The sequence below is a fragment of the Carex rostrata genome, chromosome 15 (genome assembly GCF_964058835.1).
Source record: "Carex rostrata chromosome 15, lpCarRost1.2, whole genome shotgun sequence".
In the NCBI taxonomy this organism is placed as follows: domain Eukaryota; kingdom Viridiplantae; phylum Streptophyta; class Magnoliopsida; order Poales; family Cyperaceae; genus Carex; species Carex rostrata.
This window is the reverse complement of record NC_135932.1, coordinates 7,029,023-7,054,029: the sequence shown is the minus strand read 5'-3', so window position 1 is coordinate 7,054,029 and position 25,007 is coordinate 7,029,023. Positions and strand designations below refer to the sequence as shown.

At 34.8% G+C, this 25,007-nt stretch overlaps 5 protein-coding genes across 9 annotated transcripts; 1 reads left to right on the top strand and 4 right to left on the bottom strand.

The window, feature by feature from the left end:
• Positions 1 to 979: 979 nt before the first annotated feature.
• LOC144566061 (SAP domain-containing protein) lies at positions 980 to 4,885 on the bottom strand. Its single transcript, XM_078315923.1, has 9 exons — positions 4,634 to 4,885; positions 3,954 to 4,024; positions 3,604 to 3,718; positions 3,428 to 3,489; positions 3,239 to 3,290; positions 3,012 to 3,123; positions 2,804 to 2,902; positions 2,386 to 2,513; positions 980 to 1,622 (listed from the first exon to the last, which is right to left on the bottom strand). Exons 1-9 carry the CDS (start codon positions 4,795 to 4,797, stop codon positions 1,148 to 1,150), a joined length of 1,278 nt encoding a protein of 425 aa, XP_078172049.1. The 5' UTR covers positions 4,798 to 4,885; the 3' UTR covers positions 980 to 1,147.
• Positions 4,886 to 5,196: 311 nt separating this feature from the next.
• Positions 5,197 to 7,775, top strand: LOC144566063 (uncharacterized). 3 transcript variants are annotated; one of them, XM_078315925.1, is made up of 5 exons: positions 5,197 to 5,533; positions 6,026 to 6,123; positions 6,235 to 6,543; positions 6,901 to 6,949; positions 7,428 to 7,775. In XM_078315925.1, exons 1-5 carry the CDS (start codon positions 5,307 to 5,309, stop codon positions 7,522 to 7,524), a joined length of 780 nt encoding a protein of 259 aa, XP_078172051.1. In that variant the 5' UTR covers positions 5,197 to 5,306; the 3' UTR covers positions 7,525 to 7,775. The 3 variants fall into 3 exon arrangements, with proteins under 3 accessions (XP_078172051.1, XP_078172050.1, XP_078172052.1); XM_078315924.1 differs by having other exon boundaries at positions 6,860 to 6,949; positions 7,428 to 7,673; XM_078315926.1 differs by lacking the exon at positions 6,901 to 6,949 and having other exon boundaries at positions 7,428 to 7,673.
• A 2,101-nt stretch (positions 7,776 to 9,876) lies between these two features.
• FC2 (LAMMER-type protein kinase AFC2) lies at positions 9,877 to 13,617 on the bottom strand. 2 transcript variants are annotated; one of them, XM_078315920.1, is made up of 12 exons: positions 13,385 to 13,617; positions 12,328 to 12,475; positions 12,080 to 12,106; positions 11,836 to 11,989; positions 11,697 to 11,745; positions 11,483 to 11,597; positions 11,176 to 11,267; positions 10,931 to 11,090; positions 10,769 to 10,833; positions 10,586 to 10,683; positions 10,403 to 10,505; positions 9,877 to 10,295 (listed from the first exon to the last, which is right to left on the bottom strand). In XM_078315920.1, the coding sequence occupies exons 1-12, from the start codon at positions 13,478 to 13,480 to the stop codon at positions 10,149 to 10,151; spliced, it is 1,254 nt and encodes a 417-aa protein (XP_078172046.1). In that variant the 5' UTR covers positions 13,481 to 13,617; the 3' UTR covers positions 9,877 to 10,148. The 2 variants fall into 2 exon arrangements, with proteins under 2 accessions (XP_078172046.1, XP_078172047.1); XM_078315921.1 differs by lacking the exon at positions 12,328 to 12,475 and having other exon boundaries at positions 13,385 to 13,596.
• A 3,437-nt stretch (positions 13,618 to 17,054) lies between these two features.
• On the bottom strand, positions 17,055 to 21,516 carry LOC144566058 (Rhodanese/Cell cycle control phosphatase superfamily protein). 2 transcript variants are annotated; one of them, XM_078315918.1, is made up of 10 exons: positions 21,282 to 21,516; positions 21,082 to 21,186; positions 20,116 to 20,223; positions 19,913 to 20,009; positions 19,141 to 19,180; positions 18,983 to 19,057; positions 18,406 to 18,493; positions 17,879 to 17,946; positions 17,687 to 17,759; positions 17,055 to 17,346 (listed from the first exon to the last, which is right to left on the bottom strand). In XM_078315918.1, the coding sequence occupies exons 1-10, from the start codon at positions 21,399 to 21,401 to the stop codon at positions 17,263 to 17,265; spliced, it is 858 nt and encodes a 285-aa protein (XP_078172044.1). In that variant the 5' UTR covers positions 21,402 to 21,516; the 3' UTR covers positions 17,055 to 17,262. The 2 variants fall into 2 exon arrangements, with proteins under 2 accessions (XP_078172044.1, XP_078172045.1); XM_078315919.1 differs by having other exon boundaries at positions 21,082 to 21,189; positions 21,282 to 21,479.
• A 175-nt stretch (positions 21,517 to 21,691) lies between these two features.
• On the bottom strand, positions 21,692 to 25,007 carry LOC144566057 (cytochrome P450 71A9-like). Its single transcript, XM_078315917.1, has 2 exons — positions 24,064 to 25,007; positions 21,692 to 22,530 (listed from the first exon to the last, which is right to left on the bottom strand). The coding sequence occupies exons 1-2, from the start codon at positions 24,931 to 24,933 to the stop codon at positions 21,913 to 21,915; spliced, it is 1,488 nt and encodes a 495-aa protein (XP_078172043.1). The 5' UTR covers positions 24,934 to 25,007; the 3' UTR covers positions 21,692 to 21,912.

Sequence of the window (25,007 nt, the reverse complement as noted above, 5' to 3'; positions counted from 1 at the left end):
TATAATATATACTATGACAGTTGGACTAATGATGTGTCTTGACATCATCCAGAAATAAAATAAAAAAAAAAATTAACACCACTTTCAACATCTAGCCAAAAAAGTATGCTGAGCCTTACAAACTAAAACGAATCCATTATACTAGTTTCAGTACCAGCATACCACTGACCCCAGACAGTAGGACAGCAACATTGCATTCATTACCCAGTAAACAAGTATCTTTCACAACTTCAAAAGAGTTTGAGCATACCCCAACTCGCTCATTAACAATTCGAGTTACACAAAATTAGTCACAATAAATCTTATGCCGTTTCTAAATGACTCTTATGCTGTTTCTAAATGACTCTTATGCTGCTGTTTGGATTGTTTGTTTTATTAGTTGTCTTGTTAATTATGTTTGAATTATTTGTGTTTAGATAAACTTTTACTAGACTATGAATTGTTTGTGTTAAAATAAACTCTTATTAGTTATAAACGAGTTGTGAGCCAACTCGAATTGACTTTACAGCTCGTTATTGACATCCCAAGTTGAGTTGACTCATTTACTAAATGAGCTAAGCACAAGTTAGAGGTAACTCACTCAAACTCAGCATAGCAGTACAAGGAAAATAATCAAATCTAAGTTAAATTTTCCCAACCTTTTCTCGTGTTAGAAACTCAGAAGGTCAAGGCATTAATTTATTATAGTCATAGGTTTCTATTTTTCTTAGGGAGATGATGCGATATATGAATAAAGTGGAACTTTGATGATGCTGGTATTGTTATGCAGTACTAAATATCCTAAAAAAAAACATGTACTTTAGTAGAAAGACAGTATCCTGCTGTCGGTGCAGTATCAGTTCATAACTTCATATGCATTCCATCAGAGAATGTCACTTCTGAGATGTTGCAATGCTACTATTAAATTTTCATTACATTTGTCAGACCAAGTAAATTGTTGTTAGATATCTTGCAATTGTTTTTAGATATCTTGCAATGCTAATATATGACTGTGGTACAGATCTTGCCCTGTTTTTTTTCAAAATGGGGAACTTTATAGACCTGTCAGACATGCATCTCAAAATTTCTAATCGCTAGAGGTTTCTGCCAGATTTTTCACATACAGAGGGGAATTCTTTCGGTAAGATTGGTAACAAACAGAGACTGCTTATTCATGCCTAAACTTGCAAGCCTGACCAAAACGGCACCGCCCTTGCATGTTGAACTTGCACATCTGTCTTGGTACAGGTGGCACATTCCTCTCATAATGCGATGAACCATGCACACTATACCCACAATTTACTTGGCTCTGTGGGCCCCACCAGTGATAAGTCTCTTGCTGAGGGACCTGCCTGTTAAACCCATTATTGACCTGCTGGTGCGATGATGGCCCTGAAACTAAGATGTTCCTCCCAATTGCTTGAACAGGGTATCTACTATTGGAAGAAACAAAACTATGGTTGGGTCTCATTTGTACAGTTTGAGGCAACACAAATTCAAGATTAGGTCTGGTTGGTGGGTTTCGCTGAATGTGTACATGCTTCTCAGGAGCAAAGTTTTGATATGGTTGTTCCTGATTGGTCACATCTTGAAAATTTAGTATTGGTTTGGTTGATTGTTTGCCATGAGATATCTCCCTTTTCCTGTAAAGTAAGAACATATCAAAACTTATTTCCACAAACTATTAGGTATGGCCTTAATGTATGGTTAGTTCCACATTGTAGCACATATTTGTAAAGCCTCAAGCATACAAAACTAGAGTTGACACATATCAACCTAACTGTTCTGCATGCCTGAACCAGAACTCTAACCTGGAACCAAGCTGGCAGCAACCCACAATGGCATCTGACCAGAATTTGACGTTATGGACCAGCAATTCAGTCAGTAAACCAGTAAATATGAAACCAGCAGGACTTAAAACCCAACTCTCAGCCAAATCAAGCCCAACTTGTCCTGACCAATGCCGACGTGACCTGACAAGATACCTCGATCTGACTTCCCCACAAAAGATTATTGAAACCCACTCCAACTCAAGAATAAGACAGAAAAACTTGAAATACTGAATTTGACCGATCCATACCCAAACCTAACCTGATCCCAAAGAATACCTTGCTTAAAAAGCCTAAGACAGAAAATTGAGCTGAAATATCTCAACTCAATAATGCCACAAACTCTAAACCATATTTGACCTGATATGAATCCAATCTGACCCGTGAAGTGAAAATGACCTGATTATTTCCACCACCCCCAAACATTTGGTACTCTAACAAATCAAGCTGTTAAGGCGTTAACTAATATATGACCAACATAGGACGGTATTCATCAGATACGGAGCCATCAGTCATTACATACCATAATTGAATGAGATCATTACAAAAGAAAGCAATATGAAAAAGTTAAAAGTACCTATTTTCTCTTTGGGTTTTCCTCATCTCCTTCTCTTGGATTCTCGTCTGCCTTGATGACCGTGCAACATTGCCCCTCTCATGCTTCTCTTGCAAAATTTTCTTTCTTTCCTCTTCGTTATCCCATTTCTTTGAATTCAAAACTAAAGTTAACTTCTTTGAATGACATACAAACTTACTTCAAAAATATGAACTGCTGAGCATTTTATTCTTACTCTGCTAGGTAATAAAATAACATAAGCAAAGATTCTGATAGTAATAGCAATGGTATTTCACAAAAAAAAAACAATACTCTAAAAAAGCTTAAAATTTAGTGTCATGAATACATTCAATACAAAACCAAAGAGAGGAACATATTCACACTTGGACAATAATTTTGATTGGAAATTCACGAACAAAAAGTAAAGAAGAAGTAATACCTGTCTCATTGTCTTGAGTTTATAGAGGTTTCTACCCTTTATGAGGAGAGGGTACAAGGGGGCCAATGGCTTCTCCCCCTTGCTCCACAGGACCTCAATCTACAAGCACAAATAATTATAGTTTAACATCTAAGATGTCAATAAAACATGTGCTAAAATCTGAATTTATCATCATTACAATTGAATCTCCATTTAAGTGGCAACTTACTGTGAAAGTATGCTGCTGTTTGGCTTCGCCGTAGCTTTCATGCACAATTCGGCCCACAACAATTCGTTCACCAAGTGGTGGGCCTGTAGCACTCCTAGAAGCTATGCTGAACCTGAAGTTTGTAAGAAAGCTTTACTATAGAAATGTCACCCTAATATTCTAATGCTTTATCCTCTAGAGAAATGAAAATTAACTATTTAAGACATAATAAGGACTCGTGGCATTACATCTCATACACTTTCTGCTCAAACATCACCACATCTCCCATGCATGCATCACCTAAAAGGGGAAAAGAGTTAAAGAGGTGTATGAATTAATTCAAAAAGGTACAGACTGGAGAATGTAAAAACTAAATAGATAGAACTCGAGTACAGAAATATGTAAGAACTGAAAAACAAAAAGATAAATCTATCTACCTTGGCAATTCAAGATAAAGCTTGTGACAGGATAATTCTTTTCCCCATCTCCATTCTTTAACCTGCAAATTACTCGATTCAATGAGCATAAACATGGCACAACAAAAAAAATTTCAAGGGACACAGGCAAAAACAAAAAAGATAATAATAAAGGGGTGAAATGAATATTCTCTTACTCCAGATGTTCTTTGATTCGGCTTAAGAGTATATCTTTCTTGCCAGTACGTCTCAGTCCATGCTGTTTCAGATACACTTTGCATTGGTCGATCTTCAATTTATCAAATTTACCATCTACAGCAATTTTAATGAATACACTTCTAAAGTTAAAAAATGTGAAAAACAAATTAACTTTATGGTGCAACAAAAGTGCGAGACGATAAACAATAATTTGTGCAAAATGATGTTTAAATCAGGACAAGTTGGATCTCTCTCTCATACACAAACACCAACACCAGTGTCAGGCTTGGACCAGCCAGATCCAATGCTGGTACAACTTGTTAGGTACTGTTCTGGAGCTTTAGCTTACCTTTTATAAGTTTCTCTACCGCTTCAAAGCTTTTTGAATCTCCTCCTTCATGTTCCCCTTTCTCTGTGATCCTGCAAATTGAAATGGCATTAAGTTCCATTTCGACTAAAAGATAGAGAAAAAAAGACACTTTTCTGTCATTACTGGTACCGACACATATGACATATTATAAACACTGTACCTTGTATGAAATTTCTGACAAATTATTTTAAGCCAACAAGGGAGCTGAAGCTACAGAAACCACATCTCCCTCCTTAGCCGGGAACAAAATCATGGAAATGCAGGAGATTTTATTATATTTTTCAAGAGGTTTGCTTTTGACTTTTGGAGAGTCATATATAGAAATAAAACCTCCAGACTATAGGCTGTTAACATCCCTTCTCGGGAAAGATAATAGAAGGGGTTGAAATCATATCTTTCATACTAGCTAACATGATTATGGACCAATCTTTCAAAGAGTTTCACAAAATTGCAACTACGAGGTGCTTAGGACATGATTAACACACCTAAGGTTTTTGATGAGTCACTTGTAAAATTAAAGCCAATAATAAAATCAGATAGCCTTTCTCATTACTTAATTTTTTTTTTATGGAATGTGTAGTGATCCACAATTTTACACTAATTTCACACGTTTTTAAAAAAATAAAAAATAAACCAGACAAAAATTTGAAAAAATCCACCTTCGCTTTGTTTTCTTGATCGACAAATTCGAGAGCGCTTTCTCTGTCACATCAACAAGATCAAAAGTTGGATCCACATCCGAATCATCCTCGTCGGTTTCGCAAAAATCAGATTCATCGGCCGATTCGTCTTCATAAACTACAATATAATCAATTGACGCCATTTGTATTCCTTCCGCTCCCCTTTTTTTTCTCCTTTATTTGCTGCTTCCTCTTTGTTAAAAGGTTTAAGTCGAACGTTGGGCCAAACTGGATTTTGAATTTCAAACCCACAAATCGAGGGTTTCGAGCGAAATGAAGACGGAGATAATATTAGGCTATTAGCTGAGGAGGGGGAAGGAAAGAGATCTAATCGTTGGATGAAAATTATGCAATCTAACCATTAGATATGGATCATACGAAGGAGATATATGAGGGCACTATATCGATACAGTAACCGGCTCGTCTTGGGTTTTTCAAGAACTCAATGAATATTCTAAGACGCTTAGAAAGTATAGTTGGGCCGTGGGCTTTGGCCCAATTAACTTAATAGAGTGCGAACTGATCGGAAGCCCGGAAAATGAAATAGAGAGCGCGAACTGAGAACTGATCGAAAGTCGAGAACGAGGTTAAACCCCAAAACCCTAGCTCCAACGACGAGACCTCATCCATAAATCCTAGCTCGAAACCAGAGATGGGGAAGAGCGAGCAAGGAAAGGAAGGGAGCTTCCTTCTGGGAGACCCGACCTTCATCGAGATCGACAGCGGACGGTGGAGATGCGTCGAGACGGGTCAAGAGATGCCAGAGAAGGAAAAGGAGTCGTACTCTAAGAGTCGAGCTTGTCGGGTTGGGTTGATTAATGCGGCTGTTGGGAATAGGAAGCCTCCTCTCAATACTTTTGAACCGCATCCAGTTTCCAAGTGAGAGAACCAATCACAATGTTGTAGTTAATTTTCATTTTTATAAATTCGAGTGGATATTTTTGGCAAAGAGCTGAAATGGATTTTTTACATTAGAGGTCAAAAGTCAATCTTATAGCCTGGTTTGCTAATTGACTTTGAGTGTGATGATCTATTTGCAAGTGGACACAATCTTATAGGCTAGATGGATTAGTAGTTATGTAAAAAGATGGATCAAGGCAAATTTTTATTTTCTTTCATAATTCATATATTAATTTCAGTCTTGAAATACAAGTTTTGTACTATAATTTTGTAATAGATGGGTATAATATCTGTCCCTGTAGTATTTCTAATTAAACGTTTGCTGGAGCTTTGATCAATAAGTCTTTGAATGTTGCTGTGCAGTGTCTTTTCTTTGTTAGATAAAATATGTACTAGAAGTTATCTCAATTAATGTTTCAAACATGAGCAAATCAATTGTGTTTTGTTAATTTTTGCAATAATGAAATCTAGGTCACAGTTAATATGTAAGTTGACGGGAGACACAGTGAACAAAACAGAGGAGCAGATCTGGAAGCATATTAGTGGAAGAAGGTTTCAGAATAAATTAGGTAGCGTTCATTTATTTAATTTACTTTTCTCTTATTGCCATTGGAAGTACTTATGTTAATTTTTTCTAGATTGTGGATTCTAAATAAGTAGTTATTATCTCAATTAAACAGAAAAGATGGAGCTACAAGCAAACTCACCACCACCAGTAGAGGATGTGAAAGAGAAAAAGAAAAAGAAATCAAAAGAGCTAGTTGAGTCGAAGAAATCTCAAATAAAAAACCTCAAGAAGGATAAAAAGAAAAAGAGTCAAGAAATTGACAGCAATGATAATGTTGATAGTATTGAAGGTGGTGAAAAAGAGGAGGAAACTAATTTTTGGATGCCTCCAGTTGGGGAGCGTTGGGATTTTGATGATGGAAAGGATAGGTGGCAATCTTGCCAAAGCGCTGACTTCAACGAGGACTCTCACTGCAACTCTGGTGAAATTACTTTTTGGAGTACTTTTATGTGTGTGCGTGTGTACGTGTGTACTATCCCTCTGCTGGTATGGTAGACCTAAGTTTATGTTGAAATAGAGCATCAGAAAGCAAAGAAAACAAAAAGAATTTGTAAAACTGAAAATTCAATTAGACTAGTCCAAAATAAACTCACAAGCACAGAGACAGCAAAATTATAAAAGAACTTATGATTAACTTGAATACTGTATGATATGGCTCTCTTGGAGAACATTTTTATTTTTATTTAAAAACATTTTTTATTCTTTTTAATAGAGATCCCTTGCATGTTTTTCTGCAGCAAAAGGTGTTATTGTTTATAAGATTTTGTTTTTGTTTCAGAGGATACAGATGACAAGAAAGATTCTGAATCAAATGAACTTACTACAAGGTTCATACTATCCCTGGCAAACTATACTGTAATTTTGATGTTGGAACAGTTTCATTTGTTAAAGGAGCATGCAACCATTCTGCATATCATGCTAAACAATGAATCCCAGTATCCCACATCCCCTTGACTTTGGTTTTTTATGATTAGTTTGTCCAAATTACCCCCTAATTGTGATCATGTTTGTAGAGTTTTCTTCTGAGGAAAATAGTTGTAGGGTAAGTGTGCATCTTTAGGGGAAATGAGGGACTGGTGTTGATGTTATTATACATTCTTTTAAAGGATAAAGGTATTGATGTATTTTTCTATATACATATATACATATAATTTCTTTTTGTTGAGAATGATATTTCTCATTTTGTGAAGAGTATACTTGATCCTTTCATTTGTTTGCAAGTGACATGAAATTGCCCCGTTGATGTTTCACTGAAAATATTTATTGTTTGTGTTTTTAATTGAATATGTTGATCATTTGTGGCAGTACGAAGCGCTTATCAATTGCTGTTGGACCTAGCAGTTTCGCTTCAAGGAAGAAAAAGATAAAGAGGCCATCTCAAGCTGATCAACATGAAAGTTGAACCAGGAAAATTATCTACTTGATGAAAGATCTAATTTTACTTGTTTACCCAATTTGTATTGCAAATTGCACCATACTTTCTTCAATGATGCTTTTCTAGTTGTAGTCTATCCTATGACTGTTTTTGAAATTTTAATTTTGGTGAAAACATGTCTTGCTAAGTTATTTGAGGTGTGTATATTCTTTGTTTTGCTTCAAGAGGAAGATGAATAAGAAATCTCAAGCTTACACAATAAAGGCTGTGCTTTAATAAAGTATTGTGATATTGTCAATTATATCAAGATATAAAGGAGTATTGGTTAGTATAACATCAGTGTCATTTCAGCCTATATAACACCAATTTCAAAATCTATCGACTTCAAACGGTGAATCCAAACCGTTCAATCAGATTTACTTCATTAGTTGTGCGTTTACATCAAAATTTATAATTTTTCAAATTTATTTAGTATCAAGTCAAGTGGTCAAATATGTGAGTTTTTAAGTTAATTTTAATACATTCATTTTTTCAACATTTTTACCATTTGATTTGATACTAAAATAATTCGAAAATATAAAAAAAAATTGTATGGAAGCACATCACTCATAAAGTAAATTGGTTTGAACGGTTTGGATTAGTCATTTGAAGTCTATTTAATTGATTTTGAAGTTAGTGTCATATAACACCGATGTTATACTAGCCGGACTCGGTATAAAGATATTGATCGCACATCCTAATCAAAGTGAGTATCAAAGAATGCTTGTTTAATGTGATATTCTCAATTATATCAAGGCTGTGCTTGCTCCTACTTACCAGGGAAAAAAGGTTTTGAATTTGACTATTCAATCTCTCAATATGTCAAAAGTTGGAAGCGAATCTTTATAATTTTGCAGACCCGACCTATGCAAACTTAATATTTGGGAGTTACCCCATCAAAAATGTTACCATCTGGAATATTAACTCGTAGCAGGTTTAATCCTAGTTCAATTAATATTAGAAATCAATTAAAGTTGCAATTGAAAGAAATGCCTCCTGTTCAATCCAAGTTGACGTCCACATGAAGCAATGGCTTGCTTCTACATCCAGAGGAGATGCAACATTATGACTTGTCATGTTTGGGCTGAAGTGGAACTCTAAATATCACCTTCTGTTATTGTTTTTTTTTTATTCGTATTAGAGATATTGACTTTCACTTTTAGTTTTATTATTTTTATTATTTTTATTTTATTATTATTTTATTATTTTTTTTAATTATATGATTGTGATTGGGTTTCATTTCTAGTCTACCTCAACTTATTTGGAACTAAAGACTTGGTTGTTGTTGTTGTATTAGATATATTAACAACTGTAAAAGCTCATGGACCAAGATAGCGAGAGCATCTGTTTCCTAATTTCTTGCTCTCTTTCCTATCCCGCTAACCGTTTGTTCAGTATCTTTTTTACCAGTTTTGGAATTGTCCATGCCAGAGCAAACTGAATCACATGTCTCCGAAGTAGAAATTTTAAATTGATATATTACAGAAATTAAGCGTTTATGAAACACTAATCTAGTTAGTAATACTCAAGGCAAGATTGTGTAAACAGGTCCCATACTTACCTTGCTCTCTCGATACAACTTACACCTTGTTTGGATGGAGAGTAGAGGGAGGGAATGGAAAGGAACAAAAATTTTCCGTTCAATCGTGTTTGGTTGATAAAATTATGTCAGAGGTGAAAGGTTTAACCTTGTATCATGATAATTAATAGAATCAGTTTCCCTCCCAAATTAGAGTGTAACGGATAAAAAAAAAAATTTATTACAAATATTTTTAGAAAAAATAATACAAATGTCCAAACCTATATCTTACATATATAATTTTATTTTTTCCTCAAACCTACAACAGTCACCGAATTTCTCATTAACCTCCTAAATTTTAATCAATCAAATAAGAAATAAGACGGAACAAAAAATTAAATTTATTTTCTCTCATTAATCATTCAAACACAAAGATGTTAAATATGTTAATCTTTCTTTCTATTCCATCCCTTTCCCTTCTATTATTCACCTCCCATTCCTTTCTCTACTCTCCATCCAAACAAGGTGTTAGTAATTTTAGGAGGGGACAGAAAATATTGTAGCGTCTAGATACAACTTGCTTGCAACTTGCACAGCTGAAGTTGATTTCCTGCCAACCTCCACATTATATGTTAATTACGCGTGCATGAGACAGGATTAACTATATACTTGGCACATTTTTATATGTTAATTACGCGTGCATGAGACATGTTTAACTATATACTTGGCACATTCGGATCCTTTTTCAGTCAGAAATTCTGAAACAACCATGCCATTAACTTGATTTAGCATATGATGTCATATAAAAGAGAGAAATCTAACACCCACAACAAATCACAGCATTTGGAACCTAATTTTATGAGAACCAATGAAAAGAAAGTACAATACACCACGTGCATATTTACATTAAATATGAGCTGATGTGCAGAAAGGATTAGTGCGAGCAAGCACCCAAACAAAAAAAAAGACCAGAAAAGATACAGCATGTACTCTCTTTTCTTTTTTTTGAAGAATGGATACAGCATGTATTACTACCAATAAGATATGACCGGTCAAAAATTAGTTAGCTACTTAACACTGAGAGACTCTAGGGCTATGACCTCCTATTACACCCACTAAAGAAAGGATGGCGAAGAGCCTCCCGGGCTGAAAGCCTATCAGATGGGTCATATCTCAGAAGCCCGTGAAGAAGGTCAATGAGATCACCAGCCGAGTGGTCTACATTCTCCATCACCAGATCCTATCAATACAGAATTAACACAGCCAGTGTAAGATACCACATCTCAAAACCAATATCAAACGCCATAGTTGAAATAGGAGTGCATAGAACGTGAATGGTAATTATACCTGAAGGCAAGGGAGCTTTGAAACTGCCTTCATGCTTTCCCTTGACATACAACCTTCAGGCCAATTCAACCTTCCTCTTCTAACATACTTCTCAGCCTGTCGTCTGCAATAGGTGAAATACATATCAGATTTGAGTTTTTAGATCTGTACTAAGAATCAGCCACGAAAGGCAAAGGTTCTCACTCTGCTCTCCTCAGCATGTGCCCAGGCAATGGTCCCAAGACCCTCTCCATCATTGCCAGGTGTTCCAGATTTTCATGTGTTTGAAACAATGCATCCCCCTGAAAAATATAATTACCATGTTTAGAGTTGTTAACAAGTCATTTATCTAACAGATCAAACATGTCTTTCAGTTAAAGACATTACCGTGCAAAGTTCAACAATAATGCACCCAATACTCCAAATATCACATGGGTAGCCCCAGTTTAGCCCTGAGGGAAAAGCAAGAAACCACAAGTTAAAACATAATGAACTCAACAAAACAAAACTGATGATAACAACAGGAACAATAATAATAAGGTTGCTTACCAAGAATGACCTCGGGTGCCCGATAATGCCTCGTAGATACAACATAGGTATTTTGTTGGCTGTCATTGGCAGTTGTGCTACCAAAATCAATTACCTTAATAGCACTGGACTTTGGGAGGCGCTTGTAGTAAGAACCTTCCTTTGGAGACCTCGAAGTTACCTGCAAGTGTACACTACAGGTTAACCACCACATTAAAGAAATACAGAGCAACAGCATGCAACAAAAAAGAAAAATGTCACAATACTTTGTAGTCGGGTACTTTAATGTACTCTGGCGAAACTAGTAGTATGTTCTCAGGCTTTAAATCAGTGTGAATGAGACGCAATTCATGCATGACTGCAAGGAAGCAAATAGCATAAATATAATGAATAAAAGATAGAACCTAATTATCACCTAGCCTGCATATTCTGTTAATTGTATTGCACTTAATTTCTCCATAAAGATTAATATAAAATGCCATCAACTACCAAGAAAATATTTTGTTAATTACACATTATTTATAATGAGATTGATAACATCAAGTGTAAGAAGATAAAGTAATGTCTACACACATGCTATGCTTTCCAAGAGTTGCCTGGCAAACTCGCGAACTAGATCAATAGGGAATGCGCGATAATTATTTTTTCGTAGAAAATCGAACAAACTCGAGCCCAACTTCTCAAAGACCTGTTAAACCATCCATGTGAATTTGAGTTGTCATCTAAAAACCCCCCGGGCTAAATTTTAGAAAAAGGGGTTAACAGCCATAATGTATCATGTACTTACAATACAGATATGATTACGATAGTCGAACCAGTTCCTTATTTGCACACAACTGCAATAGCACAGCATCTAATCGATGACAAAACAAATAAAAAACAATTGAACCAAAGATAAATAGGAGTGCATGTACAGAGGGGCATACCGAGAACCAGCTGTGTCGTACTTGCCAAGCTGTTCAAGGACATCAATCTCAATCATTGCAGCATCTCTGTACTTTTTTATGCCACGAATAATCTTGATAGCAACCATCTCTTTTCTCTCTCTGTCCCAACATTCCAGCACCTGACCAAAAGTACCTAACACATCCAAACAAAAGAAGTTTCATCAAATTACTGATCACATGATTATCTATAAATAAACTTATATGAAGATCCAGTCAGACATACCTTCACCCATCTTGCTGTGGATTTTGTCTGAAAAATAAAAATAAAATGTTAAGTTAGAAAGGGTGCAGACAGATGTTAACATTAAGTAGGTAACAATATACACTCCCAATTTCAGATTTCAATCTGTTGAGTGACCGTAGTACACAAAATTAGATAGAAGTTGCATTAAGCAATTATTTGTTTCTCACAAGAGCCACTGAAAAATTAATGAGAAACTGTTGGTAACAAATCTTGAGAAGTGTAATTACAGCGTGAGGTCAGGTTATCGCCCACAGCAAAAACATAATGCCCATCTTTATCATCCTCTCTCCATGGAGGTGAAGGGAGCCGAACAATTTTCTTGACAGACTGATGCTCTGGCACAGCTTCTTGTGCATAAAATAAACCTAATTGAGCCTACACAGAACCATACATTTTATTTCTGGCAACTATTATAACCTGATTATTACTAACATTAGATCAATTCACAAAAACTATACATATGCCATCCCAAGAACTAAATAGGAATGTTTACCTTCACCCAAGCCCGACCCACCCTGGGACTGACTGGAATTCAGCCTTACATGAATCTGGTATGATACCTAATGTTACAGACCCAGGTAATTTCAATAAAAGGGTCCCTCATGGGTCAACTAATGGACTACGAGACTATTTTGGTAGTACCCAGACCTAGCAGACCTGATATCACCTCTAGTTAACATCATCTGTTGTAATTTCATTGGCTGGAGAATTCAATTCCATTAAATATATTAGTCAGGAAATATAAACTAAAACATCCAAAAAACAATAAAAGAAATGAGAACGTTTGATACACGAAAAAGGAAACTTAACCAACAGTCCCTAAAAATCCTGATTTTTAATTTATTTTGTTTGACCTAGCCTCCCCCCTTTTCCTCAAATTTATTCTCTTCACAACCCAGAACATCTTTGCTATCTTTCAGGACCACTTGGGACACCCGTATTTTTGTGCGAAATAAGCAAACGCTTTTAATTCAGACGGATCTAACTAAAAAGTATCCAACTTTTTTATGAATCTAAAAAAAAAAAAAATCCTTCCAACTAATACGGGCATACCTAAAGAAAAACAAGAATCCTACTTATTCCGAACAAATAAAAAAGTTTTAAAGTAAGACATAGATCTAGTTTACCCCTGTCGTATTAAAAATACGCACAAGATCTAATCAGAGAGAAACTTTTGCAAATAATTTACAAGTATAAGTAAAACACCTCCAGGACACAAGATCGGTCAAACGACCTCCAGATCTAGCAGAAATAATCAAAGGAAAAGGATAAAAAGGATTATACCGTGGGATTCTCCGGCAAGACGTCCCATCCAAGTCTCTGACGCTTCCTAGGACGCCGATCGATGATGCCCTGAGGTAATTCTGTCAAACACTCCATTGATGATTAGATCAAAGAGAACAAAAGAAGCAGAGAACAAGGCGGCGCACGAAAGAGGAGATAAGAATAGGGTTTGGTTGAAAGAAAAAGGAGAGGTAGGTGTCTAATGCGTGTTGTGAGCAGATCAGCAGATATGATAATCGTGAGTCGGTTCCTCTCTTTGTTACGCTCATTTGCTCTCCCCTCGAAATTTCTAGGCAGAGCTGGTTTATAAGCCATCAGACTTACATGTGGGTCATGGTTATAATTAGCAAGCGGGGACGACTTCTAGAGAAAACCAAAAGAACTTGCTCAGTTGCTCCTGTTTGTTCTCTTTTTTGAAAAACCTGGTAGGCCGTGGGACTACCAAGGTTTTCCTATTTTTGTTCTCACTTCTCAACTCTGGCCGAGGAGAATATTCCTTTTTAGCTGCGAATTTTTATTTAATTTACTATTTGCTAATTTATTAAAGGGTCGGCTAGTATAATACTATCACATGACACTAACTTTAAATTTTATTAGATAGATTTTAAATGATTGATTTAAACAGTTCAAACCGATTTTGCATGCAAAAAAAAAATATTTTTTTGAGTTATTTTAGTATCAAGTCAATCGGTTAAAAATATTGAAAAAAAAATGTATTGAAATTAATTTAAAAACTACCATATTTGACAGCTTGATTCGATACTAAGTAAATTAAAAAAATTACAAATTTTACATGTAAACACACAACTAATAAGTAGATCAGTTTGAACAGTTTCGATTCACCGTGTGAAGTTGATTCAATAGATGATTTTTGAATTGGTGTTATATAAAATAAAATGACACTAATGTTATACTAGCCGGGCTCTTTACACGAAGGTCTGTATTGCTTAAGTGCGTGCCATCAATGCAGTTGGCATTAAAAGGAGATATTTTTGTATATATTTTGAAGTTTAAATGTTTGATATCTGTTTTTTATATCTCAATTGTGTGTTCTATATTTTTATTTTGTTTTTAGAGTTCTAACAGTTTATATACATTTTAAAATATATTATTAAAATGTATTGGGAGATCAAATTTTATATTATTTAAAAAAAGTACTATATTTTAGATAGGTATAAAATTGTAATTTTTAAATAGTTCAAGTTTTTCTTTGAAAAATAATAATTTGACATCTACAAAACAAATTAGTAAAGAGATTTTAAAAAATAAAAAATTTGATTTTAAGTATATTTTAAAACGAAGACGACAGTTTAAATTGATTGCTTTTAAAGTAAGGCGGTCGGTGAGATTCTCTCTCTCTAGTGATGATCTTTTCCAGTTTTCTTTCTAATCTAAATTTAAGATGTTTTACGTTAACAATGTGTAGGTCAATATGCAATGGCTTACTGCCCTGCTACAAAACTGATCTGCACTTTCTTTCTTCACTTTGTATTCCGCACAAGATCAAAGAATCTCGAATCGAGAAGCTTGAGGACACTGTTGCATGCCGAGTACGTATCCTCTGAGATATCTCAACTTTTGCGTGACCTACGTGTCCGGTGTCTATTCGGGGGTGATGCAGGGGTCAGTATTATGTGTGTTTTGAGATTCGTGTAGAACGTATTTAAACGGTTGAGATTTTCCATAAAGTCACGCAAAGTTTGAGATATCTCAGAGGATACGAATTCGTTGCATGCCAAGCGCGAGGAATTCGTATCCTGTGAGTTATTGCAGAGGATCACTCTCACTTTACGCGTTTGGAATTCAGGTTCAGTATTTTTGGGCTTTGAGATTCGTGCCAAGTTAAAAAACGGTCCAGATCTAGTAATTGTAAAAGATTCCATTATCAAGTATTGGAGAGGATGTGAATTCAGGCGGGGTCCCGCATACTTTTATGTTTTTTTTTTTTTATGTTGGAGTTCGGATCCAGATCGTTTTGAGGAGAATCAAACTCTGGTACCAAAATAAATGCTCTAAGAACGTTTGGAATAAATGAAAAGGTTGTGTTTTCAAGAACAGCTTGGTTGGATGGTTATTGGATTTAAAGTGGTTTTAATGGGTTCGCTTACTATTGGATTTGCTTTATAATTTGTATCCGCACTTTTGCGTATGTTTTAAAATTTGTGCGCACGAATTCTAAAACAGATCCAATGGTGAACGAACCCATTGAAACCACTTTGGGTCTAATGGCCATCGGACCCAAGCTGAAGTCTATATTTTCGGACTATTAATAATATAATTTGCAAATAAAGATCTTGACCGGTATTTATATTACTATTTTCTTAACTCGTATCTCTTTAAACTTGTATTTCTCGACATGTCGGACAATACAAATTATTCGTTTCCAAAAATATTAAATTTTGCAATTGTTAACATGATAAACAAACACTACTTCCTGTTCAAAACTTTCAATAGTTTTATTTAACAGTTATAAACTTATAATTGTCAACCTTAAAAAAGAAGAAGATATAATTGTCAACTATTTATAGAAATGATTAAATCAAGCGTCCGTCTTCATTTTATATTCTTGGTAAAATTTGTGTTATCAATTTTAGTTTTTTGTTTTTTTGTATTAACATCCTACATTGTTTCTTTAATTTACATAAATTTAAAGTATTCGACGGAATGTCAAATAACTCAAATTGCATCGAGTTTGATATATAATTAATTTACAAAAGGCCGATAACATGTTTATAATTTTTCTATTTATATTCTTGTATATTGATTTGGAAAATACTGTCAAAATTGTTAAGATAATCTTTTTCATACTTTTATATACTAGGGTTCAAATATCTTCATCATACATCTATTTTTAATAACTTGAATAACTCAAAATTTTAAACTTAGAAATAAGACCATGTACACTATTTTATCTATGTACGTATAAAAAATTGCATCATTTCAAATTTATTTTGTTTGTTATCAAGAGATTATAATAATTAACTCATGTCATTTACATAAAAACAAAATAAAATACAGATCACATTTAACGATTTAATTTAAAATTTAAAATTTAAAATTTTAAATTTTAAATTTTGTGCCATTGAAGTTTTTGAAAATGAAAGCATTTAAACTCTCTTTATATATATAAATTTTATGTCACTGCATGCACACTAAGAAAATATAGATCACATTTAACGATTTAATTTTGAATTTTAAATTTTAAATTTTGTGCTATTGAAGTTTTTGAAAATGAAAACATTTAAACTCTCTTTATATATATATTTTTTATGTCACAGCATGCACACTGGCTCAGTTGAATAAGCAAATTAACGATGTAAACCATTATAATAGAATTAAAAGAATTATGTTACTGGTGCAATCAACAATCATTCTAATAATATCATGGGCCCATCTAAGTCTTAGCCACTCCTATAATTTGAAAATTTTAATTATACATAGATGAAATTAATTAAATTTTATCATTTTTAAACATTTTATATAGTCTAACCACCCCAATAAATAACAAATGTTTAGTTGTAGCCTAGTAATTAAAACTCTTATTTTGTGATTGAGAAGTTGAGAGCTCTTAAGTTCAAATTCCACTCATCACCATTATACATATTAATTACCTCTATCAAAATATTCAATTCCGCCCCTGAATAACAATTGTATTTAATTAACAAAGGGATTCCATCTCATCAATAGATCAACTAATATAATTAGGCATTGGAAAGACAAAAGTCGTAGGACAACCCTAGTTCAACATGCACAACAAAAAGAAAAGGGCTCAAACTAATTTCTCGAAATACAGTAACTCAGGCAAAAAAAAAAGCAAACAGATATTCACAAAATTATCCTCAGCTGAAGGTTGCAATAAATGAGGCGTGGTCTTTCTGTTAATGAGACTGCATTTCCTGGAGCAGTGGGCCCAGCCTCTGAGCACCGAGGTACACCGCATCTACTAGAACAATAAGTCCCATCTGCATTCCAGAATACAGCTTGTTCAACTTCAGAGACCTTGCACTGTTGGTTAAGGAAATAAATCTGCTGCAATCCGAAGTTAGGAAACAGTAACCTGAAATTTCTGCCTTTTCAAATTCAAATGTCCAACATTTTCTGTGCACGTATCTCAAAAGAACTAGTTTTCCTGTACACGCATCTCAAAACAATTTGACAGTTAGATTTGGGAAAGCAGGAATTTTAGGATATTGTTCACATGTGAAGGATAGCAGCAGATTCGGATCCATTGGTTAAAGACGAACTGTTTGCAATTCTTTTATTTTTATTTTTTGTTATTTTGTAATGTCAGAATTAACTTACCAATCGACCAGTAAATACCAACCGATAACCCCAGCCCTCCTTCGCAGCCCATGCACGCTGTTGATCAGTCCATCTGTCAAAAGGGTGAAAAGTTACAGAATGAAAATTTCACTGCCAGCACATGGTACCAGAGTTATGGAATACTAGAACTAGAAGCGAGCATTTTCAATTTCAATTTAAGGAGTAAATTACCCGAAAAATTCTGAAACACCACCAATACCAGCAAGTTTGAATGGTTGTGGACCCTCACGCTGGAAGTCCTGCTCATGATCCAACATTTTAGTCACAAATCTTCCAATCAAATTTCGAGGCCAAAATTATAGAAAACAAATATAGTCACGTGGTAGCAAGACAAAGAATATCATTATAAGTCTATAACAAAGTCCCGGAATGCAAGACAAAAAAAAAATCATAGAAATAAAAGGTAATGATAAATACCAATCAACGGTAAATGCATCAAAGAAAGAAAGCAAGCACGGTGACATGTGACAAAAGAAAATTACAAACCTAAGTCGCTGCCAGTACATTATTTAGGGAAGGTTTGTACTCATTTATACTGTTAGAATAGCTATACCTGCTACTACATAAGAAGGATAACAAATCCTAATGACTAACTTATGAAGGTATAGACTAAATCCCAATAAACGCAGACAAATCCTATTAAAAAAAAGAGCTCAATCAAAGCAATATATTTTGATTTGTATTTTATTTTGGCATACCTCTTCTTCAGCAGCCTCTAAACCTCCTTGCACCCAAAAAAGGTTCTGAAAACCAGCTTTATAAAGCTGCTCACAAGCTGCAAGTGACCTACATGGTTTAATGAAGCGAGTTAAGGACCTTGAGGTCGTTATTAGTTGATAAACCACTGCAGATTTTAATAGATCAGCTTAACAGGAATAGATTATATGATTAGTTAAGTTTAGTAAATTTAATAAACAATGAATATTTCTGCTTCATATGTTTCTTATGAGAGGTCATCTTTTGTGTTATTTTTTTAGATTGTATAATTAGTGTATTTTTTAGCTAATCAGATCTGACATAAGAATGCTGTTCTAAGGTTTCACCTAAGAAACTTATTTTGATAGTGCAACAACCAGGTCATGCCAGTGGGCATATTGTGACTGGTTTTAAGAGTGCTATGTGTCCGCAATAAGGAATTTAGCTTTGCTTATTGGTCGGTCTTCTCTCATTTATTGATTTTCTAATGGTTAAATCGCCAATTTGATAAGGTTGGAAAAAAATTGGAATATATTTAACTTCTAATAAGCAATAAAGAAGATGGATATATGAGCCAACCTCAGTCCTTTCTGACAAACTATGATGATGTCAGTATCTTTTGGAAATTTCTCCCCAACCTTTGATACAAAATCCCTATCATAAAACTTTTTAGTATAATAGATGAGTATTAATTTTGGTGAGTTTGAGCATGGATATTCTTATAAGGTAGCACATACTTATTGTAAACCAATGTCGGGCTGCCACTCCACCAACCTCCTACTCATCATTTAAAGTAAATAGTTTTAAAAAAAGTAAGTCAGAGAAAATTTCTAAACTAAAAGCACATGATACAAGAACAAACAGTTAAATAGGTTTGTGCTGAGATCTTCAGTAGAAACAGAATGTACCATATCTGGCATGCCATACTGTTATCAACAATCCAACATTACCAAGACTTTCTAAATCCTATCAATTTGTCTTTTTTTTTTTTTACTGTTTCAGATTTCCGACTAAAAGGTACAATAATCCATAATACTAGGGAGGTAAAAATATACCAAAAGGGTATTTTTTTTTTAGGGAAATGATAACAGTCACCCCACATGCATTCCCCTTCTCTTGGTAAGTTTTGTGCTTCAATTACTTCTAAAAAGCAACTTTTTGGATGATGAAGAACAGTTATTCTAAGAAATGTTTATTTAATTTTATATTGGAATTCTTTTCTTAACCTTTTTATAAATAAAAAACTACCCACAAAAACTATTGAAGAAATGAGAATTACAAGTTCCAAGAAAAAAAAAATTGAAATCAGAACTTTCTCATAAAAGTCTGCTTTATCTGAAACAGAAAAACTCTGATTGAATATACAGACACGGTCTATGAAAGGGGACATACATGCTAATGACCAGGATCATTTCCCTATTACAAAGGAAATAAACACAAACATCAATAGTTAATGTACAATGTACAAAAAAAAAAAAGATTAACAAGAAGAATGTTTGTCAGAATTACCCATAGCGAAGTTTGTGATTTTCTTTGAAACAATTCCAAGGTCAAGAGCATTATCTAAGTCAAAGATTGGTATCCATGTAGAGCCTTTGACCCATGCCTGTTGCAAGAAAATGAAATTTTATAAATCTCTTAATCAAACACATAGAAACACAAAAATCAGATAGACACACATACACACTCTTATACCAAAAAGAGGGTAGCACCTTGTTGCGCTCACTTGTGGGACGGACATCAAGCAGGACTTTGTTTGTAAGTTGAGTTGCATAGCCGGCTTCTCTTGGTGTAAGGACCTTAATTTTCTGCTCCCTGATCTTCAAATCAATTATAAGAGTTGTACTTAGTAGTTAGTATGGGAACATTTATTCAAACTGCAAGGTTTTATACTCCTAATTTAAAAACCATCAAACAAAGAAAATGTTGTAAAATGGATTAGATTCAAAATGCTAGAAAGGGATCTTTTTGAAAAGAAACAAAATACTAATGGAAAACTTGCTCAGAAGAGGTCGCCAAAAAATGGAAGTGCAGACTTTGGATGGGGGGAGGGGGTGGGGTGTTAAGTGGTACTACACTTTTAAAAAACGTACCATCATACAGTACCTCCAAAGACGGGTGGCATTACTCTAAAGGAGATCTAAGGTACATGGTTTGGTTTTGAAACACTAAACACTAAAGGCTAAAGTACCCCCACTCCCTTCTTAGCCTAGTTCTTCCTTATTTTGAGCTGTTCAAACTTTTTTTCATGCTCCTGCGTTTTCCTTCAGAGCATTTTTCTTTCTGAAGTTTCAGGTTGTTGGAAGCTTCCATATGGCTTCGTGTTGCAGCAACAACATATCTCTCTCCTTAGTATACTTGTACAGTATGCTACCTTAGCTGTTGTCACCCGTTGCAACACCTACTATTGTACTACAGCATTTATCATCTCTTTTTTTTTTCTTCTATCCCAGTTTTTACTTCATGGATTCACCTTGTGCTTTTTTTTTCCTTCTAGAGTGCATTACTCTCATTCTGTTCTTAGTGCTTGCCAAAATCTAAAATTTAGCTGATTAACAAAATTAGTACACATAGGACAAAAGTGTTTACAACTGTAACAAATTGAGCATTTGCAGCTTCAACTCAGTTTAACAAAGTAACAAACAAACAAAATAGAAATCAAAATACAAAGATATTACCAGAGCTTCCCATCTTCTCTTAGCGGCAGACATCTCTTTGGCTTGCCTCGTCTCCTCCTCTTCCCCTCCAGCGGCAGCTGCCTTCACCACAAACCGACCGCATTTCTACTAAAAATAAAATCGGATTGCATTTACACACATAGAACCTCAGAGAGAGAGAGAGTGTGTCGAAATTGAAATCCTAGAAAAGATACGGCTACCCTGTAATTGCAAGCGAAGCGAGGAGAGATAACACCGCCACTGGTACCGACCTTATGAAACCTCCGCCTTCCTGAGGTGAGAGGGACGGCCGGGGTGAGGTGCTGTGCTAAAGCTTGCATCTCTGTCAATGGCGCAAGGAGTTCAAGCGGGGGCAGTTCACACTTCACAGGGAAACAATACTACTACTGTGTTTCTTTGCATTATCTTCTCCGAGAAGGGAAGTTATAATGGGCTGGGTACTAAAACGGGCCTCAAATCTGTTTATTACATTGACTCATCTGGGCTTTTGAAGATTTGAAAAGTGTAAGGCAGGTTATAATAAAACGGGCCTTCTTGTTCAAATATTATATATTTTGTAGCACGTATTATTGATAAAAGAAAATATATATGTTCATAAATTAGGCTTTACGTAATTTGAACTCGATAATTATAATACAATAAATGCTAAATATATAAAAGTCGCTTTTTACTACCAAGAAATGTCATTTATTTGTTAATTCTTTATAAAAAAAGTCTAGGAACCAACATATTTCTTGCTAAATATAAATGCTAAATATAAGAGTAGCTACACATATTTCTTGCTAAATACTAAAAAGTTTAGGAACCAACATAAATGCTAAATATATAAAACTAGTTACACATATTAAAAAGTCTAGGAACCAACATAAGAGGATTTTTCTTGTGCACAGTTAATCCTACTTCCTCTTCCAGATCCAGATCTTCTTTCGCCATACCGGCCGGCAATTCCCAATCAAAACAATACAAAAGGTTAGCCAAAGCAAGCTCAACCACCGGTAATGCGAAGTTGATTCCTGGGCAGCTCCTCCTGCCAACTCCAAACGGCACAAGACTAAAATCTTGGCCTCTAAAATCAACATTGCTATCGATAAATCTCTCGGGTCGAAACTCTTCTGGACTATCCCAAGTATTCTGGTCGAGAGAAATAGCCCTTGCGTTGATAATAACCCTAGTTTTTGGAGGAACATTGTGACCTTGGATTATGCACATCTCTGTTGTTTCGCGAGGAATGAGCAGAGGAGCGGGAGGGTGGAGTCTCATCGTCTCTTTCATAACTAGCTTCAAGTAGGTGAGGTCTTGGAGATCATGTTCTTCGATCTTTCTGTTGTTGCCGGCTGTTTTTCGGACTTCTTCTGTTGCTTTGATCATGACTCGTGGATTTCTCATGAGCTCAGTCATGGTCCATGTTAGAGTAGCAGCAGATGTGTCAGTTCCAGCAACAAACATATCCTAAAAGAAAATGAAATTAATGCTCAATAATTTTCTTTTGGATTTAAAAAATATAGAACTCATTTTAATTATTTTTTAATACAACAAGTATCATTGAGTTGATTTTTATAAAAAAAAAATAGCTCCACCGATTCTAGAGATCGGTGGAGGGATGAATAAGTAGAAATAACAAATGCAAATTTCTTAGAACAAAATTTAAATTCTCTTAGGATTGGTAGAGCCGCTTTTTATAAAAATAAAATCAATGGTACTTGTTTTACTAAAATAATTAAAATTAATTATATTTAAAAAAAAATATCTTGCTTTTGTTGTTTATTTTTATGTCAAAAAAATATTGTGAAAGACAATATAGGCGATATTGCATAATGTCAATGCACTAAAATTAAACGAATACTAGAGAGAATTTACTAGTACAACTTGATATGCATTAATTAATTACTATTGACTGGTTAAGTGGTTAATTTTGCAATTAGAATATTTGTTAGATTGAAATTATAATTTTGGTGGAGAAGAGAGAGAACGCAAACTCAAAATATTTTTTCTTATATTAAAACAAGAATATAAGAGGCCGGCTTCTTCTTTTACACGCGTGTAGTCCGTCGTGAAAAGTACCGTCGCAAAAAGAAAAAGCTGAAGAATGAGAGTAGTCCGTCGCAAAAAGTCACTTTTTTATCCTCGCGAAAGGTGTCTCATTCTTGTTGTGACGGCTTGTATATATCTCACTTATGCACTACTTCCTACAGAAGCTCATATCTCTATTTGTACTTATAATACACAAGTCGGTTAAATTCTAGACCATTTATGATTTCTAAAGGCTATTAAACGTTAATAAATCTGTTGTTATTCCAAAGGATAACAGAATCCTATGATCTCAGCCGTTGATTTTTTTTGTCGAAATTAATTCACAGACATGAAAAAAAAATTCTTTGAAATTTGCGCATGAAATTTTTTAAACAGTTGGAATAGGAATAACAAAATCCTGTGACCTAACAGCAGATTTATATCCCTATTAAACATTCAAATATTACAAGAAAATTTGTATTTGAACACTCTATGTCAAGCAGCCTAGATATTTTGTAAATATTACAAGAAAATTTGTATTTGAAAACTCTTTATCAGCAGCCTCTTTTGTTGACTATTTTTTTCTTTGAAGACTTTGACTTCTCAAAATTGAGTCGGTGCACTAAGGGAACCAATTAAGTTTATATATCAACATATTCATCATGGGAACCAATTGAACACGTGTAGTAAATTTAATTTGGTAAAATAACACTTAATTAGTATGGTTGCCTCTTATTTACAATTTTAATTACCTAGACAAAAAAACTACCCTGGAATTTTACATCATATAATATCAAAATAACTACCCTGGGATTTTACAATTTTAATTAACACTTTCCCAAAGAATTAACATTCAACATTGTAATAATCCAGCCATTAAAGCTGTGCAAATTAGAACCAAAATGGTAGAACACAAATCTATCGGACGAATATATAACAATATAATTATAATATACTTAAGAGAAAACGTACCGTTATAATCCCCTTAACATGGCTCATTGAACTAAATGTCATACCATAAACAGGATCCTTGTGCAGCTGAAGCAACACATGCACCAAATCACTGAGCTCATGATCTTGAGCGCCACCTGATCTTGTATGCTCCTCTATGACAAGATCATAGAACTCATCCAATTCTTTAAAATTGTCCTCCAGCCTTCTCCTTAACCCGGTAATGGCATCAATCCACCCGAACCACGGCAAGTAATCTACCACCCAAAACTCGCCCAACATCTTTTGCATTTCCTCCAAAATCTTACCATATCCGGGAGCAACAATCCCGTCTCCAAACATCACCCGAGTAACAATATTGTTAGATAAAGCATGCAATGCCTCGCTTAGATTCACCGGGTTTGAAGAACAGCCTGTCTTTCTGATACCAGCAATTGAGTTAGCTACTTCTTCTTCCCTGATGTTGCGAAAGGATTGCACCCTTTTTGTACTGAGTATTTCTAAGATGCATACTTTCCGCGCCTGTCGCCAGTAATCCCCATAAGGAGAAAAAGATATGCTGAGGAAATTGTATGTATATCTTTTGGCAGCGTATAAAGATGGTCGGCTCGAGAAATTGACATCGTTTGTTTTAAGTACTTCTCTTAAAGCATCTGCACTTGAAATGACGAGTGTCGGTACCGAGCCAAGCTGGAGAAGCATGAGGGGCCCATGCTTAAGAGAGAGCTTGTGAAGTGAGTGGTGGGGATGTGCACCAATTAGTTGGTGCAGATTTCCTATAACAGGCAATTTTCTCGGACATGGAAATGAAGGGCTTCTTCGGCTTTTTTGGAGTTTCACAATGAGGAAGAGAAGAGGAAAGAGTAATAGGAGAAGACACAGGGGGGACATTTTTATTTTTTTTGCTAGGCTAGTATTTTGGAGCTATGTCTAGAGTAGAACTGTAGAAGTAATATTTATAGTAC